A 14,986-nucleotide genomic window follows, 5' to 3' on the forward strand; every position below is an offset into this window, starting at 1 on the left:
GCGCTGCTCCCCCAGGCTGCCAGGGCTGCCCTTGAGACCCTGCTCCCTTGCAGACCCTGTCCGCGATGGACAGCATGTTACAGGTGCTGGTGCGCAGCGCTGCACCCTCGGTGCTCTCGCAAAAACTATTTAGGTATTATTTTTGCAGTAGCCATCAGATGAATGGGACTAGCAGAACAAGGCCACAAGATGCCAAGTTACAGCAGGAGAGCACCGTGACGGTACCCGAGGCTGTGCCATGCACTGCGCCTTCCACACTGCCTCCACGAGTGGGGTACGCGCGCTGCGTTGTGCTTGTCGCTGGACAGGTCCCGGCTGCAGAGAAGGCAGCGCGGGCCTCCCTCAGCCCCGCGGCGGCAGCTGCCCGCCCCTCGCTGCGCCTCGCCCGGAGGGCTCTGCCCGGAGGGCTCTGCTCCGGGGCCGGCACGCTGGGCGGGGGGCACGCGGAGGGGCGGGGCCAGTGCTCAGGGGCGGGGCCAGTGCTCAGGGGCGGGGCCTACCGCCGAGGGCGGGTCAGTACCCGAGTGACGCCGCGGGCCGCCGCAGGGGAGGCGGGGCTGCTCCGCGCTTCCTGCGCGCCTGCAGCCAATTGGCGCTGCCGGGGGCGTGGCCTGGAGGGGGCGTGGCCTGGCCGCGGGTCCACGGCGGAAGGGGGTGCCACGTGCGGCGGCAGCATGGCGGCTACGGCGGGCGGCAGGAGGAGCAAGGCCCCGCGCGGGGCAGGGCGGCGGCGGCCGCGGGCAGCGGTGAGGGGCGGGCGGAGAAAGGGGAGCGAGGAGGGCCCGCCCGGGCGAGTGGCTCCCGTCCCGTCCCGTCCCGTCCCGTTGATCTCCCCGTTCCGTCCCGCAGGTCCCGGGCGCCGAGGGCAGGCCGCGGGCGGCGGCCGGCCGGCCGGTCGACGAGGAGGTGTCCAGCGATTCTGAGACGGAGGGGTAAGGGCTGCGGCGGGGGAGGGAGCTGTCCGGGGGGGTGCCGGTTGTCACGCGTATCGCCACAGCCCCTTGCAGGGACGGCGGCGGCGGGAGGGGGTGGCGGCGGAGGAGGAGGTGGAGGAGACGCCGCAGGAGAAGAAGCTGCGCCTGGCCAAGCTTTACCTGGAGCAGCTCCGCCAGCACGGTGAGTCCTGCGCGGTGCCGGTGCTCCGGCTGGGCCCAGCGCAGCCTTACGGACTGTGTCCGTTGCAGAAGAGGAGCTTGCGGAGGAGCAGGAGGAGACCCAACAGGCGGATCTCATCGGCGACCGGCTGAAGGAGGACGTGGTGAGTGGGCGCGGCCCCTCGTCCCGGTGGCGGCTGGCTGCGGGGCCGGGGCCGCCTCCGCTGAGCTCCCGCTTCTTCCTCAGCTCGAGCAGAAGGGCCGGCTGCAGCGCCTGGTCGCCAAGGATGTAAGTGCTCAGCACGGGGTTACCGGAGTGTAAATGCTGGCTTGGAGGGACACTTGGTCATGCTCATGGCTGGCACCCCGCGTTGCTGTGCTGGCTATGGGACCAGAGCCCTTCTCCCACCTGGGAGAAGGAAGGGAGGGTGCCTTGCTCGAATGCTGTGCCTGGGGAAGGGCCAGGGCAGCCCAGTTTACATCCTGCTCACCTTGTAGGTGCAGCCTCCGGATCCAGCCAGCATCCGTGTGTTTCGGGGACACCAGCTGCCCGTCACCTGCCTGGTCATCTCTCCAGATGACAGGTTCATCTTTTCTGCCTCCAAGGACGGCTCCCTCATCAAATGCAAGTGTTCCCTTGGGGCTGTGACTGGCTCTTCCCACAGCAGCGGGGCCATAGGTGCCCACAGAGGTGGCTTGGCCCTTGCCCCCTCCGTGGACGTGCACGTGTATCTCTTTGGAGGCTGTGAGAGGCTCCCGTGTGGTGATGATGATGATGCGTTACCTGCAGGGGAGGTGGAGAGCGGGAAGAAGCTGTGCGTGGTGCCTGGGGGGAAGAAGGGCACCGAGGAGCGGCACATGGGCCATGCGTCCCATGTCCTCTGCATGGCCATCTCGTCAGATGGCAAGTACCTGGTACGGGGAGAGGGGCCTGGTGTTGCTGTGTGGGACAGAGAAGTGGCTGTGGAGAGTGCATCCCTCCTGCAGTCCTGGGGGGAAGTGTCTTATGCCTAGATGTACTTTGCTGGGTAAAAGCAGCCCCTTCCCCCACTGGAGTCAAGAGTGGGTCCCTGGGAGCCACATGGGCGAAGGAATGGAGGCTGGGGTGGGCTGTGGGTCTGCAAGAGGCAGGCGTTGGGCATTCTCTGCTGTCTGCCAGGCCACAGGAGACAGGAACAAGCTGATCATGATCTGGGACACAGCTACCTGCAAGCGCTTGCACATCTTCACTGGGCACCGGGACGCTGTCTCAGTGAGTGAGGGGCATCAACCACCCTCCCTGCAGGGCCGGGCAGCCGTGTTCTTCCTGGCGCCCCTCACTGCTGTGTCCATGTCCATCCATCTGTCTGTAGGGCCTGTCCTTCCGGAAGGGCACGCACCAGCTGTACAGTGCCTCCCACGACCGCTGTGTAAAGGTCTGGAATGTGGCGGAAAATGCTTATGTAGAGACGCTGTAAGACCTGGGTTGGAACCCCACTGACCCTGCTGCCATGGGGTGTGCCAGTGGCCCCAGGAGAGGCAAGGCTGCAAAGGGCAATCTCGTCCAGGTTTGGGCACCAGGATGTCATCACGGGGCTGGACAGTCTGAGTCGGGAGTGCTGTGTGACGGCAGGGGGACGGGACGGCACTGTGAGGCTCTGGAAAATCCCTGAGGAGTCGCAGCTCGTGTTCTGTGGGCACCAGTAGGTCTGGGGCAGGAGCAGGGCCTGTGGCCAGGCAGCAGCACACTGGGGATGCTGATGCCCCAGTGAGCCCTTGTCTCCTAAGTGCGATCCCAAAGCATGCTCATGACTGACAGCAGTTGCCTCTTCTGTTCAAAGGGGCTCCATCGACTGCATCCAGCTCATCAATGAGGAGCACATGGTGTCGGGAGCTGAAGATGGGTGAGCACAGGCCCAGGATGGTGCCCGGGGCTGGGCAGGCAGTGCCCCACTCAGCACCCTCACTCTGCCCTCCTGGCAGGTCCGTTGCTCTGTGGGGGGTGACAAAGAAGAAGCCGCTGGCACTGGCGCGGCAGGCGCACGGCATGCAGGATGCCCAGGGCCTGCAGCAGCCATACTGGATCTCAGCCGTGGCCGCCCTGCGCAACAGTGACCTCCTGGCTACAGGTGTGTGGCAGCTGCTTCAGAACAGGGGTTTGGGGAGTGTGTGTGTGGAGACAGCCTGCTCCCGGGCCCAGCTGGGTTGCGTGACAGTCTCCTCTCTCTGCCCCAGGCTCCCACAGCACCAGCGTGAAGCTCTGGAAGTGCAGTGAGGGATTTCGGAAGCTGGAGCCTCTCTGGGACATCCCCTTAGTATGGATGGGGAGGTTGGGGGTGCTGGGGGGGAGTGGTGTCTTCTTGTGGGGGCTCCCCTCCCTGGGTGGCAGGAGGAGGCGGTGGGAGCCCCTCACCTGCCATGTTTCCTCCAGGTGGGTTTTGTCAACAGCCTCAAGTTCTCTGCAGCTGGTGACTTCCTGGTGGCCGGCATTGGGCAGGAGCACCGGTACTGTCTCCCCTGCCCAGCACTACCCAGGGGTGCAGCCCCGCTCTTCCTGCAGTGCTTGGCTCAGGGTGACCCCATCTCTTTTATCTGTAGGCTCGGCCGGTGGTGGAGAATCAAAGAAGCCAAAAACAGCATCTGCATCATCCCACTGAAGCAGAGGGCCGCAGTTCCCAGCCCCGAAGGCCCTGACAGCTCTTAGTATGGCTGTAGCCAGGTCCTTAAACCGCTGTCCCTGGAGCTGTGCCCTGTGTTCTTCATGCAACCACCTTCCTTGGGACAGCAGGACATCAGAGAGGGCTGTTGCATAGCCCCTTACCCTGCTGCTCCCCATGGTGTGCTGTGGCTCTGCCCTCCGCGAGGGCCTATCCCCTTCCCTCAGGTTCAGTCATACCTGAGCTCTGGAAGAGTCCATTAAAAAAAACCCAAACAACAAAACCACTTTATTTACATAAATTACAAAAAGAAAAGTCACACTCTTCACAGAATAAATCTACTCTTAAAAACCTGTTTGGGCTCAAATGTCTGGGTCCCATTACTTGCCCTCAGCTGCTGCCCGCCCCCCGCTGTGGCTCTTGGGGGCAGTGGGCATTTGTCCCTACTCCTGCCCTTTCTCCCCGGAAGGTGGGGAGCAGCACCCACACAGTGAGGGGAGGGGTAGAGGGAGCTTGGGCCCAGCCCAGCAGCACTCAGCAGCTTTTCTGGGGCCAGAAACGAGGAGGAAAAGGTGAAGCTGTGCAAAGTGCCTGGGCAAGGGTGGCATGGGCCATGGCTGGATAACAGAAAGGACCCGCAGCAGGAAAGCAGCGTGGGTGCTGGGTGAGGGCGGCGTATGCCAGCACAGGGCTTGCAGTGGACGGAGCAGGAAGTGCAGCTGGAGGGAAGTGTGCCTTGCAATAGGGCTTGGAGAGACAGTTGGGTTGTGCACTATGGCTCAGTGCAAGGGATGTGGAGCAGGGCTGGCACCACAGTTTGGTGCAGATACAGGGATGTGCCCTACAGCTCAGTGCAAGGGATGTGGGGGACACTCACCATGGCTCAGTGCAGGGGATGTAGGGGTGCACAATGGCTCAGGGATGTGCACCGTGTCTCAGTGCAAGTGGCAGGGACACATACATCATGGCTCAGTTCAAGGACTTGGTATGTTCACCATGGCTCAGTGCAGTGGACTGGGGATGTTCACCACGGCTTAGTGCAGGGGACACGTAACGTGGTTCAAGTGCAAGGGAAGGGTGACACGTACCATGACCCAACATGTGGAATGCGTAGCTTGTGCTGGAGCAGGGGCCGAGCCTCCTGCCTGCCTCTGGCACCTGAGCAGTCTCTACTGTGTTGCAGGCACTGCTGTCCTTGAGGAGGGAGCCGGGTACAGGGTGGCCCCACCATGGCCTGGTCCCCCTGTCCTTCACAAGGATGATGTTGTGGAGTCCACCACCTCACGGCCGTTGCACACTGTGGGCACATACTGCGAGGCAGAGCCTGGCAATGAAGGAATCAGTTAGGGGCAGGCTGGGGTCTGGCAGCAGCAACCCACCCTCAGGGCATCCCACTCCGGTGGGAGATGGGTGCTTGGGGAGCTGCATCCCTCAGGGCTGGGATGGAGAGTATTTGGAATGGCCATGTCCCTTCAGGGCAACGACAGGCCCCTGGGCACAGTATCCCCCCTGGCAGGACATGCTGCAGCCTTGGGGCTTGCAGGCATGGGAGGTGAGAGCCTGGGACATCCCTATAGGGAACACAGCATCTTTCACACTCCCATTTTCAGCCACACCCTACCCTGCACCCCACTTTCCTTCAGGGGCTCATGCTGGGGTGCTCCTGCCCCTCCAGGATGGGGGTGCTGCCACCCAGCCCTTCCCCAACCCCACCATGCTCACCGTGGGACTGGCTGGAGCTGGCGGCTGCCACGCTGAACCGAGCAGTACCCACACGGTGGCTGGCCACATTCTTCTGCGGCTGGAAGAGTATGATGTGAAGCTTGGGGGTGAAGAGGCAGCCGAGGACCACAGTGCCGCTGAGGCTCACCGAGATGCACATCGTGGTGGTCTGGACCTGGAGACAGGGGTGGGCATCAGGTGCTCCTGCCACCAGCCCTCTGCCCAGAGAGGGGCAGGATGAAGCCTTCACTGTAGCACCAGCCAGCCCCACCAGGTAGGGGCTGCTGCCTGCACCCCACAGAGACAATCCCACCCCATCAGGGGCATGGGCAGAGGACGGGCACTGTCCTGATGGGGACATGCTGCCCCTGCAACCCTGAGCAGCATCCCCTGCCCTGCCAACAGGCTGCTTCGGGGCAGTAGCCAGGGCCAGAGCCCAGCACCCCCACCCCAGTGCCCACTCCCACTGCGGAGCGCAGGTCCTCTCTGGAAGCCCCCAACTGCAGCTGCCCCCACCGAGTGCTCCAGGCCTGGCAAGCACGTCTTGCCTTGCCAGGCGGGTTGAGGTGCTGCAGGGTGCTCCCTGTGCTTCCCTCTCCCTGGCACTGCTCATATCCCCAGGCACCATGCTGGCCCTGAGGCTGGCTTTCGTGCCTGGCTCAGGGGAGTATCTGTATGGGCCAGGGGCATTCTCATGCCTTCATGTTGCAAGGCTGAAGGATGGAAATCACTCCTCTGTGGCCAGGTCAGGGGTCTCTGCAGGTCTCAGGTCCATTTTCCCTCCTCACCCTAGCAAACAGTCTGTAAAGGGCAGGCTGGTGCCTTCTCCCTAGGACTCATTGCCCCTTCAGCCACACTTCACCTGGTCCCAAACTCCCCAGTGCAGAGGTGCCCATCACCAAGCCTGTAGTTTAAGACACTTCTCCAGGCCCATGCAATCTCTAGTCACAAACCCCATGGGGCCCAAGTGGCCATGACCACTTAGATCAAGCCCTATTAAAGCCCCCTAAAACTCAGGCTCTTACACGATAGTCGCTGGAGGTCACATAGAAGATGGGCAGGAAGGCCAGCCAGATGATGCAGGTCGTGTACATGGTGAACCCGATAAATTTGGCCTCATTGAAGTTTTCGGGGCATTTCCGTGTCTTGAAGGCATAGACCGTGCAGAGGACAATCAAGAGGACATTGTAGGTGAGCGAAATGAGCATATTGGAGTCACGGTTGTTGCACTTGAGGGTGACGATGTACCTCTTGTCAGGCTCTGTCTCCTTGCCGGTGCCAGGCGTTTCCACCAGCAGCCAGATGATGACGATGATCAGCTGGCAAGAGATGAGGGCCATGCAGATGACTACCTGTGATGTGGGGCTTATGAACCGGGGACGCTGGACCCCCTCCTTCACTCCACTGAAGATCCTGGCAATGCGATTTGTCTTGGTCAAGAGGGCTGAATAGCAGACAGCGAAGGACGTGCCCAGCCCCAGGCGCCGGAGCGTGCACACCTCAGTGGAGGGCTTCGCAATGAAGATGAAGGTCATGCTATAACACATGAGGACCCCGGTCAAGAGAATGTAGCAGAGCTCCCGGCCAGAGGCCTTCACGATGGGGGTGTCATTGTTCTTCATGAAGACTCCAAAAACAAAGAGTGTGGAGATAAAACCCAGGCAAGAGATAGTGACAGGACCAATGGCCCAGGCATCTTTCCAGCGGATGTACTCTTGGGGCAACTCATAGCAGCCATTCAGGGTCTCATTGGGCCAATAACCAAGACCGCAGTCCATGCAGGTGAACTCATCCAGCAAGTACTCATAGGGCTGGCAGGGGATGCAGATCCAGCAGCACATGTCTCCAGGCTGCATGCTCTTTATCTCATTCTTCTTGCAGGGGTCGCTGCACTGGGAGACAGGGATGGAGGTCTCAGCCCATGGGATGAGGCTGGTGTTGAGGACAAGCCCCTCAGCCCAGTAGCCCACCTTCTGGTACCGATACCGCCCATCCATGTGGTGGTAGCTGAAGATGTTGTAGCGCCCAATCCCATCACCGTAGCGGTCAAATCGAACAACGCTCTTGGTGTCTGCTGGCCTGAATGGAGCTAGAGGGAGGAGAAGGGGAGATGGTCACTGTCATGGGGCAGGAGAGTGCTCGCTCCTGGCCTGGAGGAAGGGCTCCTTCGAAGGGTCACAGGCCACCATGGCCACAGGCAAACGTCAAACCTGTTCCCTGCCTTCACTCTCATACTTGCTGCCCATGCACATGTTAGGAGCAGGATAGCAAAGGTGGAGAACTGCCTCCTCATGTGCCTAACAGCTCAGCAGCCTCAGCCAGATCTGCAGGGGCAAAGTGGGGATTTCCAGTCTCTGGGCCTGTCAGTGACACCAGAGTAGCTGGGCTCAGCCCGAGTCACAGAGGACACTCTTCTAATTCATCCCAAACTGTGTGGGTCCCTGATCAAGGGTACCCCTCCAGTTTAATCCCTGAAATGTGAATAATCACAATGCCTTCAAGTGAAGTCTCTGAGGACCCATGTTCTCAGAAGGTCTCTTGTGGGGCTGATCCCACCTAGCTAAAGCATGATGGATTTGGTCACCAGCTTCTCTACAACAGGGACAGAAGGCCTGGGTTGCCTCCCAGCATAGATAGTGGGCTGTTAACCTGGGACAATCACAGCCCATGGCACAGAGGTCCCCAGGTGAGGGAAGGCTGGAGGACTTGGAGGGTCTTGGGTCAAATTTGAGTCTCTTCCTTGCCCCACAACCTGCCCCTTTCCAGTTAGGCAGCCAAACCCCATCTCCATCTCTGGACTCACCATCAAAATTAACATTGAGCATAAAGTCCTTGTAGAACCTCTTGCCATTGACAGGCTTCATGGCATCGCAGAGCTTGGTGGTGCTGGGGCACAGTGCCTGGTGCATGTTGTGGAGAGAGTGAGCCATGGCGTAGACTGCATTGACCACGAATGTGATCTTGGACTCTGGCTCAAACTTGCCTGTCTTGAGGGAGTACCAGCTACAGTCCTGCGTGTGGAAGCTGCACTTGAACTTCTGCTCCCAAAACTCCCGAAACCAGGGATTTCGGCTGTTATTGAAGGGGTTAAGGTTACGGAAATAGGCAGCAAACTCCTTAATGGGGTAGGCTGCCAGTTCGATGGTGATGGCTCCCTCTGCCACTGCTTCGTTCCCAGCCACCACGCTCTCCAGAGCCCCCCATCCATCGCTGGCCACCCACATGAAGGACACGTTGGCTCTCTGGGCAGCTGCCAGCAGCTCCCGGGCGTCTTCGCTTCGGGTGAACAGCACAGCCACCCTGGCATTGGGCTTCTGCTGCAGAGCCCGCACCACGCTGTCGTAGGTCTTCTTGTTCATGGAGCGGCCCACCTTCTCCGAGGTGGCAATGCAGATGTTGCGCATGCGGGCTTCTTGCTCAAAGGCCTCGATCCCTGTCTCCCCGTAGTCACCCTCTGAGGCCACGGTGGAGACGTAGGTCCAGTTGAAAAAGCGGAGGATCTCTGCCATGGCTTTGGCTTGGTAGAAGTCGGGCGGGACAGTGCGGGCGAAGTAGTCATAGCGGGACTTGTCACTGAGCTTGGCGCTGGTGGAGGCATAGCTGATCTGCGGGATCTGGAAGAGCCGCAGCAGGTTGGCTACCTGCATGGAGGAGGAGAGATGAGCGCCTCAAAACACGGGCCGGTGAGGGACATTCTCACCACAGGGACCCCTGCCCAACACCGAATGGCGCACGGTGCTTCCAAGCACCGCCATGGGGCTGATGAGCAGCCTCCCCACACCTGGAAGATGCTGGTTGGCAGACAGAGGGATGAACGCACATTCACAGGGTTGCCTGAGCCCTCACACGTGCTCATTTCTTTTATTTGCTTTACTATTTCGTGTACTCTCCTCTGAGATGCAGGGCTGTGAAGGGGATAAACTCTCCCACAGGCAACCTGTGGGAGATGCTCATGGGCAAGCAGAAAGCTGGGGGGCCTGGCTACCCCACAGCATAGGGGCAAAGGACTCTGGGGGCTGGGAGCCAGGGGCACTGAAGAGCTGGGCCTGGGGACCGGTGCCTGCACATCCCGCCCTGGGAGCCCGAGCAGGACTGACACCTTCCATCTGCTTAGCTGAAGTCCTTGTTAGCTTCAAAGGGGAAAAGAGCCCTGCTAACGAGGCTGTTAAAAACCCAGGCTCTTAGAGCAGCAAGGAAGGGGCCTGGGCATGCTGGCAGTGCCAGTGAGCCTGCCCACATCTCACTGCCCCCGAGGTGACAGACATGGCCGAATTAACATGGACAAATGTTCTCCATGACGGAAGTCCCCTAATGGCAAGAAGGCCCCCGAGTGCAGCAACGCTGCCGCCTGGCCTCGCTGCACAATGGGATCTGCCAGCCCACTGTGCCACCCCAGCACTGCTCACGCTCCCTGGCTGGCTACAGGCTGCCCATGCCACCACCTGCCTGCCCGTGGTCAGGATGGTGCCCTCAGCCGTGGGCACACACCAGGTCCTCCATCAAGGGAGGGGACATGCACCCACATGGACGGGACCAGCATGCCGCATCCATCGCCTGGCCCCAGCTTCCTTTGCCCTACGGCCGGGAGGATGTGGGGACCCTGGGGACCCGCAGACATGGTGCGACATGCATTGGAGACTTGTTAAATCCTAGCAAGCACATGGCCCAGCAGCAGCCCCGAGGATTCGGCTGGCTCTGCTGGCTGCCTGCATCCTCAGAGGATGCTTTTTTCCCTGCTAAAGCCCCTGGGTCTGCAGAGCCGTGGTTTTGGGCACTGAGCTGCACCCCATCCAGGGTGCCTGTTCCTATGGGAACCCGCGGGTGGTGGGCCTCTGCCCTGGCCATATAGCCACAGCCATAGGCTGAGCCTTTCAGAAGCAGTGCCCCTCACAGCCGCCTGCACCCTGCGGGGCTGGGCTGGGGGGCAGAGGGAACAGCGCCCTTCCCGTTCGGCAGCTCTGCCTGCCAGGACCAGTGTTGCCACGCTCCCACCACAGTGTCCCTGGCACCATTCTGACATCAGGAGTGTCATTGCCACGCCAGGGCATATCCCTGCACCCAGAGGTCCACCCATTCCACACAGGACAGGACACACAGGACTGGAGATGAGCCGAACCCTGCTTCCGCACCATAACAGACCCCAGGGACAGCCACCCACTGGGTGGCAGGACACCGCAGCGGACTCTGCCCCCAGCACTGTGCTGGCCAGGAGGGGCTGGGACATCCATGGTGCAGCCACGGCCATCCAGGCCTGGTGGCGGGGGCAGCTGGCCCGCAGGACGCTGGAGGTGGCCACCCGCAGCGCCTGCCTCATCCAGGCCCGGTGGCATTGCGTGATCACTCGTCGGCGGGAGGAGCAGCGCCTGCGGGTGCTGGCAGAGTACGTGAGGCAGGAGAAGGCCATTGTCCTCCTTCAGTCTTATGCCAGGATGTGGCAGGCCAGGGTCTGGTACCAGCGCTGCCGGGAGGCAGCTCGCACCATCCAAACCCGCTGGCGGTGCCGAGGGAAGCAGCAGCCTGGTGGCACCAAGGACTGTGTGGACCTGAGCATTGAGATTGTCCTGGGCTGAGGAGCTGCGCCTGCTGCCATAACCCCGGGAGGGGAATAAAGCCCTGTCCCTACATGGGACACATCCACCGGCTTAGCTCCCATGGCTTATAGTGGATGGGGGGCTTCCCACAGCTCCGCAGGGGATCCTGGCCACCATCAGGGCTGCAGGTCCCCCTTAGTAGCAGAGAAACATCCCTCTCAGGTGCCAGGCTGCCATTCCTTCCCCATTGCAGAAAGGGGCACAGCATCACTGTGAGGGGTGCGAGAGCATTCCTGTGCCACACTGGCAGCGTCATCACTGCACTGCCACAGGGGTTCTAACCCACCCTCTGCCACCGCCGCCAGCCCCCCAGCCCCATCTGAGCCCCTCTTGCCCAGGGTACCTGAATGGAAACATCGCTGTAGGAGCCGCCGATAACGCCAGTGATAGCAGTGGGCACGTCATCATGAACAGCATAGGAGCCATCGGGGCAGATGTGCTCAGAGCCATCCACCTTGGTGAGGGAGGCGCGGACGAAGTCGAGGGACTGCTCAAGGGCATAGGTGTCCTTGGAGCACGTGTCGAGGATGTGGGCACCCAGCTTCACCCCGGGCAGGATGCTCCTGTCCTTGTTGATCTCATCCAGGGCAAAGAGCATGGCCTCCAGGCGCTGGATGCCCCGGTGCTCATTGATCTTGCCACAGTCTTCACTCCCCACTCCCTTCTCATGGACAGGGAAGAGGCCCCCGATCACCAGGTCCCCATCCATGCTGATCTCCTTCTTGCCAGCCACGCCATGCCCAGCAGCCAGGCAGGTGGCCAGGTGCAGGAGGCACAGCAAGGCGGCCACGGGGACTGCCATGGGGTGCGTTGGAACCGGCACTCCACCCCGTGTCACCCGCTGCCACCTGTCAAGGCAAGGGCAGGCTGTCCGCAGGCATCGGGCGGTGGGGATGGTGTGGCGCGGCGGCAGCGGGGGGGTGTCCTGCCGCCCCAGCACAGCCCTCAGCACCTGCGAAGGTAAAGAAAAAAGTGCTGGGTCTTTAGGCTGCAAGATGGGACTGCGACTACGCCCAGGGACAACGCCAGGGCTGCGTGTGCAAGCAAGGGCTTGAGCTTGTCCATGCCCCCCAACCCTGTATCCAAGCTGGAGCCCTCTATCAGGTTTCCCTTAGGAAGGATCCCCCCCACAGAAGGGTGAGCTGAGAGGATGTGACAGCTCCCGCAGTAACCCAAGACACCCTCGAGTGGCACAAAGCCCAGGCGACAAGCAGAGGCGCAGGGACTGGTCCTTGCAGCACTCCTTGGGATGCGCTGGCATGGGCAGGGGGTGCACAGAGCTGATTCCTGTGGCAGCACCGGGCTGAGCAACCTGCCAGGGGCAGCTTGCTGGCCCCTACAACGTCGAGGCAAGTAAGTTGCCAGGGTGGCCACCCGAGGCAGGGATATCACCCAGGGCAGGGCCAGCTCCAATCCGAGCCCCTGAACCATGCAGCAGCCTGAGGGGTGCCAACAGCTCCCAACCTCCAGCCAAAAGCAACCGGCCGTGAGCCCACTGTGCCCCCAGCACCCAGCCACCGCTGTATTTTAATCCCCATTCCATACTCCCGGAGCCCACCTGCCTTGGCACTGACCTCGGTGCTGGCCGTGGCACCGGGGCCAGAGTAGGGGCATGCTGCTGGCTTCATCATCCCGCAGTGATGTGAGGGTTGGGCTCCAGCAGCCGTGGTGCCTTAGAGCCTGTTCTCTCACCACCGCCCCTTCCTTCCCCGTGTACTAAATTCAGAGATTTCAGTAAAAGTAAGAGCCAGGTTTGCTGACTCCCTCTGCAGAAAGCACGGAGGCGCAGGGGAATCAAAGGCTTTTGCAGCAGGCAGGCCTTGTTTTGGCAGGAGATGCAGTCCCCTTGGAGAGCAGTTGTCTTTTCCCAAGCCACGAGAGAGATTTGTTTCCCGTTTGAACCTGCCTGCTGAAATCCCACAGAGCTGGTGGTTTGGGAGCCATGGGAGAAGGATAGCCCCTGACAGCCCAGAAAGCTCAGGCTGCTCCAGCACGGAAAAGCGACAGTGCCACGGCAGGTGCTGGGGCTCACCTGCAGCCTGGCAAAGGACGGTGCTCATGGGAACACAGGGGTGGGAGATGGGGTGATGCTGGAGGGTGCCACCCCCCTGTACCTCCCCGCAGCTGGTACCAAGGCTGCTCTCCACAAGCAGGACCAGGACAGCCCTCGATGGCCTTGTGGTGCTCCTGGACAGGCGATGCCCTCCAGCAAGCCTTCCACAAGCCGGAGCTGGCAGTGATGCCCTGGGCATGCAGGCAGACGTGGGACATGGAGCATGGCACAGACCTCCTCCTGCTACATGACCCAGAGCGCCTGCCCCGGGTGCTGCCTGCCTGCAGTGAGCCCCCAGCCAGCTCAGGGCATCTCTACCTGAGCCCCAAATTGAAGTTTGGGAAAGAGACCACCGAAGGGTCTCTTTCTTATTTCTGGCAGTCAATGCTTTTGAGGGAGCCAGGGTTTCCTCAGCCAGGAAAGAGGCTGGAGGCATATGGATTACTGATGGAACACATCAGGCAGGCTGAGCCCAGCACAAGGTGCCAGCAGCACTGGGAGCCCAGCTCCTTGGGGTCCGGCTCTTCTGGAGCAGCTGGCAGCACCCGCCAGACAAAAGGCACCTTCAGGTAAAGCTCTCCCAAAAGAGCAAAGCAGCACCCACCCTGCAGTGAGCCCTGAAGTGGAGGGCTGCAGCCACCCCCAGAGCTGGGCTGGCACGGCGCCAGGGGAGGACGCAACATCTGAAGAACATCTGGAAAAGTGAAACACCAGGCAGGGCACAGCGACGCCCAGCCCGAAGGCCATGGTGCGGCAGGAAGGCTCCTGCCCACTGCCGGCAGCCTCCCCTCCAGAAAGCATTGATGAGGAGGATGGGTTAGAAGGTGCCGATGCTCCTACATGCCCCCCACCTACACCTGCCAGGAGACGTGACCCTCTGACACCAGCACCCTTAGGGGTGGCATGGGGCACGGTGAGAGCGCTGGCAGGGTGCTAGGTGAGCCCGGCCTCACGAGCTGCCATCACCAGCTCCACTGGGGGTCCCCGGAAGCCCCACTACCACCAAGCTCTGCCGGGACCCCTACTCCTCCCTTCTGCCCCACGGCCTGCGAGCCCCGTGGGCCAAACCGCCTTCCCCGGGGCACCTGCCCCAGTGCCCAGCACCGCTGTGGCCATTCGGCTGCTCTGGTGGGAGTGCAGGGAGTCACGGAGGTGAAAGCGAGAGGAGCTGAGGGGCACCTGCCCCACGGCAGCGCCCCACCGGTCATGGCTTCAGCCCGCCCACCCCAAATCCCATCCCAAACCCGCCCAGGGGCCCGGCTGCTCCCCGCAAGCCGCTGCTCTCCCCGGCCTGGATCAGCCGGAGGGACCCGCGGGGCAGCGGCAGGGCAGGGCAGCCAGCCCCTTCCTCCCCGGTGACGGCGGCAGCCCCTGCCCCGGGCCGGGGGCCGGCGGGGTCCCGCGGGGGCTCGGCGCTGCTGGGGCACCGGGGCGGGAGGATGGAGACAGCCTGAGCTCTCCTCCCGGATCCCCGCGGCCCGGCGTCTTGCTCCGGGCACCGGAGAGCCATGGGGACCGGCCTCGCTGCTCCCCGCCCGCACCCCCGGCCCAGCCGGTGCCAGTGCCCGAAGCGGGGCTCCCGGGGCTGCGGGAGGGAAGCCGAGCCCGGGCACCCGCACTGGCCGCCGAGACCCACCGTGCGCCGGTCCCGACGGCTGCGGGGGTTCGCCGGTCGCGCAGGGCACCGGGGCTTTGGGGATGCCGGGCGCCGCCGGGGCACGACGCTTCCCGAGGCCACGGGGGGACCGCAGCCCTTACCTGGGCCCCAAGGGCTGCGCTGAGGGTCGGTGCCGGGAGCCGGAGCCGGAGCCGGTGACCGGTGCAGCGGCTGCCTCAGAGCTGCGGCTACCGCCACCTCCCGCCGCCGCCTCTGACACTCCCCAGCTGAGC

The 14,986-nt window shown here is 62.3% G+C and overlaps 2 protein-coding genes across 3 annotated transcripts; one reads left to right on the top strand and one right to left on the bottom strand.

Annotated features, from left to right (window-relative positions):
• Positions 1-643: 643 nt before the first annotated feature.
• Positions 644-4,085, top strand: RRP9 (ribosomal RNA processing 9, U3 small nucleolar RNA binding protein). The gene is made up of 15 exons (XM_065687328.1): positions 644-746; positions 850-932; positions 998-1,116; positions 1,185-1,258; positions 1,342-1,383; positions 1,593-1,719; positions 1,885-2,009; positions 2,254-2,346; positions 2,447-2,547; positions 2,642-2,776; positions 2,915-2,977; positions 3,057-3,202; positions 3,309-3,388; positions 3,505-3,578; positions 3,672-4,085. Exons 1-15 carry the CDS (start codon positions 675-677, stop codon positions 3,775-3,777), a joined length of 1,440 nt encoding a protein of 479 aa, XP_065543400.1. The 5' UTR covers positions 644-674; the 3' UTR covers positions 3,778-4,085.
• Positions 4,004-14,887, bottom strand: GRM2 (glutamate metabotropic receptor 2). 2 transcript variants are annotated; one of them, XM_065687326.1, is made up of 6 exons: positions 14,855-14,887; positions 11,387-11,995; positions 8,256-9,093; positions 6,478-7,541; positions 5,453-5,627; positions 4,004-5,054 (listed from the first exon to the last, which is right to left on the bottom strand). In XM_065687326.1, the coding sequence occupies exons 2-6, from the start codon at positions 11,843-11,845 to the stop codon at positions 4,981-4,983; spliced, it is 2,610 nt and encodes an 869-aa protein (XP_065543398.1). In that variant the 5' UTR covers positions 11,846-11,995; positions 14,855-14,887; the 3' UTR covers positions 4,004-4,980. The 2 variants fall into 2 exon arrangements, with proteins under 2 accessions (XP_065543398.1, XP_065543399.1); XM_065687327.1 differs by lacking the exon at positions 4,004-5,054 and having other exon boundaries at positions 5,566-5,670.
• Positions 14,888-14,986: the final 99 nt, after the last annotated feature.

The sequence above is a fragment of the Lathamus discolor genome, chromosome 7 (assembly GCF_037157495.1).
Source record: "Lathamus discolor isolate bLatDis1 chromosome 7, bLatDis1.hap1, whole genome shotgun sequence".
NCBI lineage: Eukaryota > Metazoa > Chordata > Aves > Psittaciformes > Psittacidae > Lathamus > Lathamus discolor.

Coding starts and splice junctions, on each gene's coding strand:
- GRM2 (XM_065687326.1), bottom strand. CDS start 11,845: ATGGCAGTCCCCGTGGCCGCCTTGCTGTGCCTCCTGCACCTGGCCACC. Junction 5,628..6,477: donor TGACCTCCAGCGACTATCGT/GTAAGAGCCTGA, acceptor CCCTGTCTCCAG/GTCCAGACCACCACGATGTG. Junction 5,055..5,452: donor CAGCTCCAGCCAGTCCCACG/GTGAGCATGGTG, acceptor CTTCATTGCCAG/GCTCTGCCTCGCAGTATGTG.
- RRP9 (XM_065687328.1), top strand. CDS start 675: ATGGCGGCTACGGCGGGCGGCAGGAGGAGCAAGGCCCCGCGCGGGGCA. Junction 933..997: donor AGCGATTCTGAGACGGAGGG/GTAAGGGCTGCG, acceptor GTATCGCCACAG/CCCCTTGCAGGGACGGCGGC. Junction 2,347..2,446: donor GGCACCGGGACGCTGTCTCA/GTGAGTGAGGGG, acceptor ATCTGTCTGTAG/GGCCTGTCCTTCCGGAAGGG.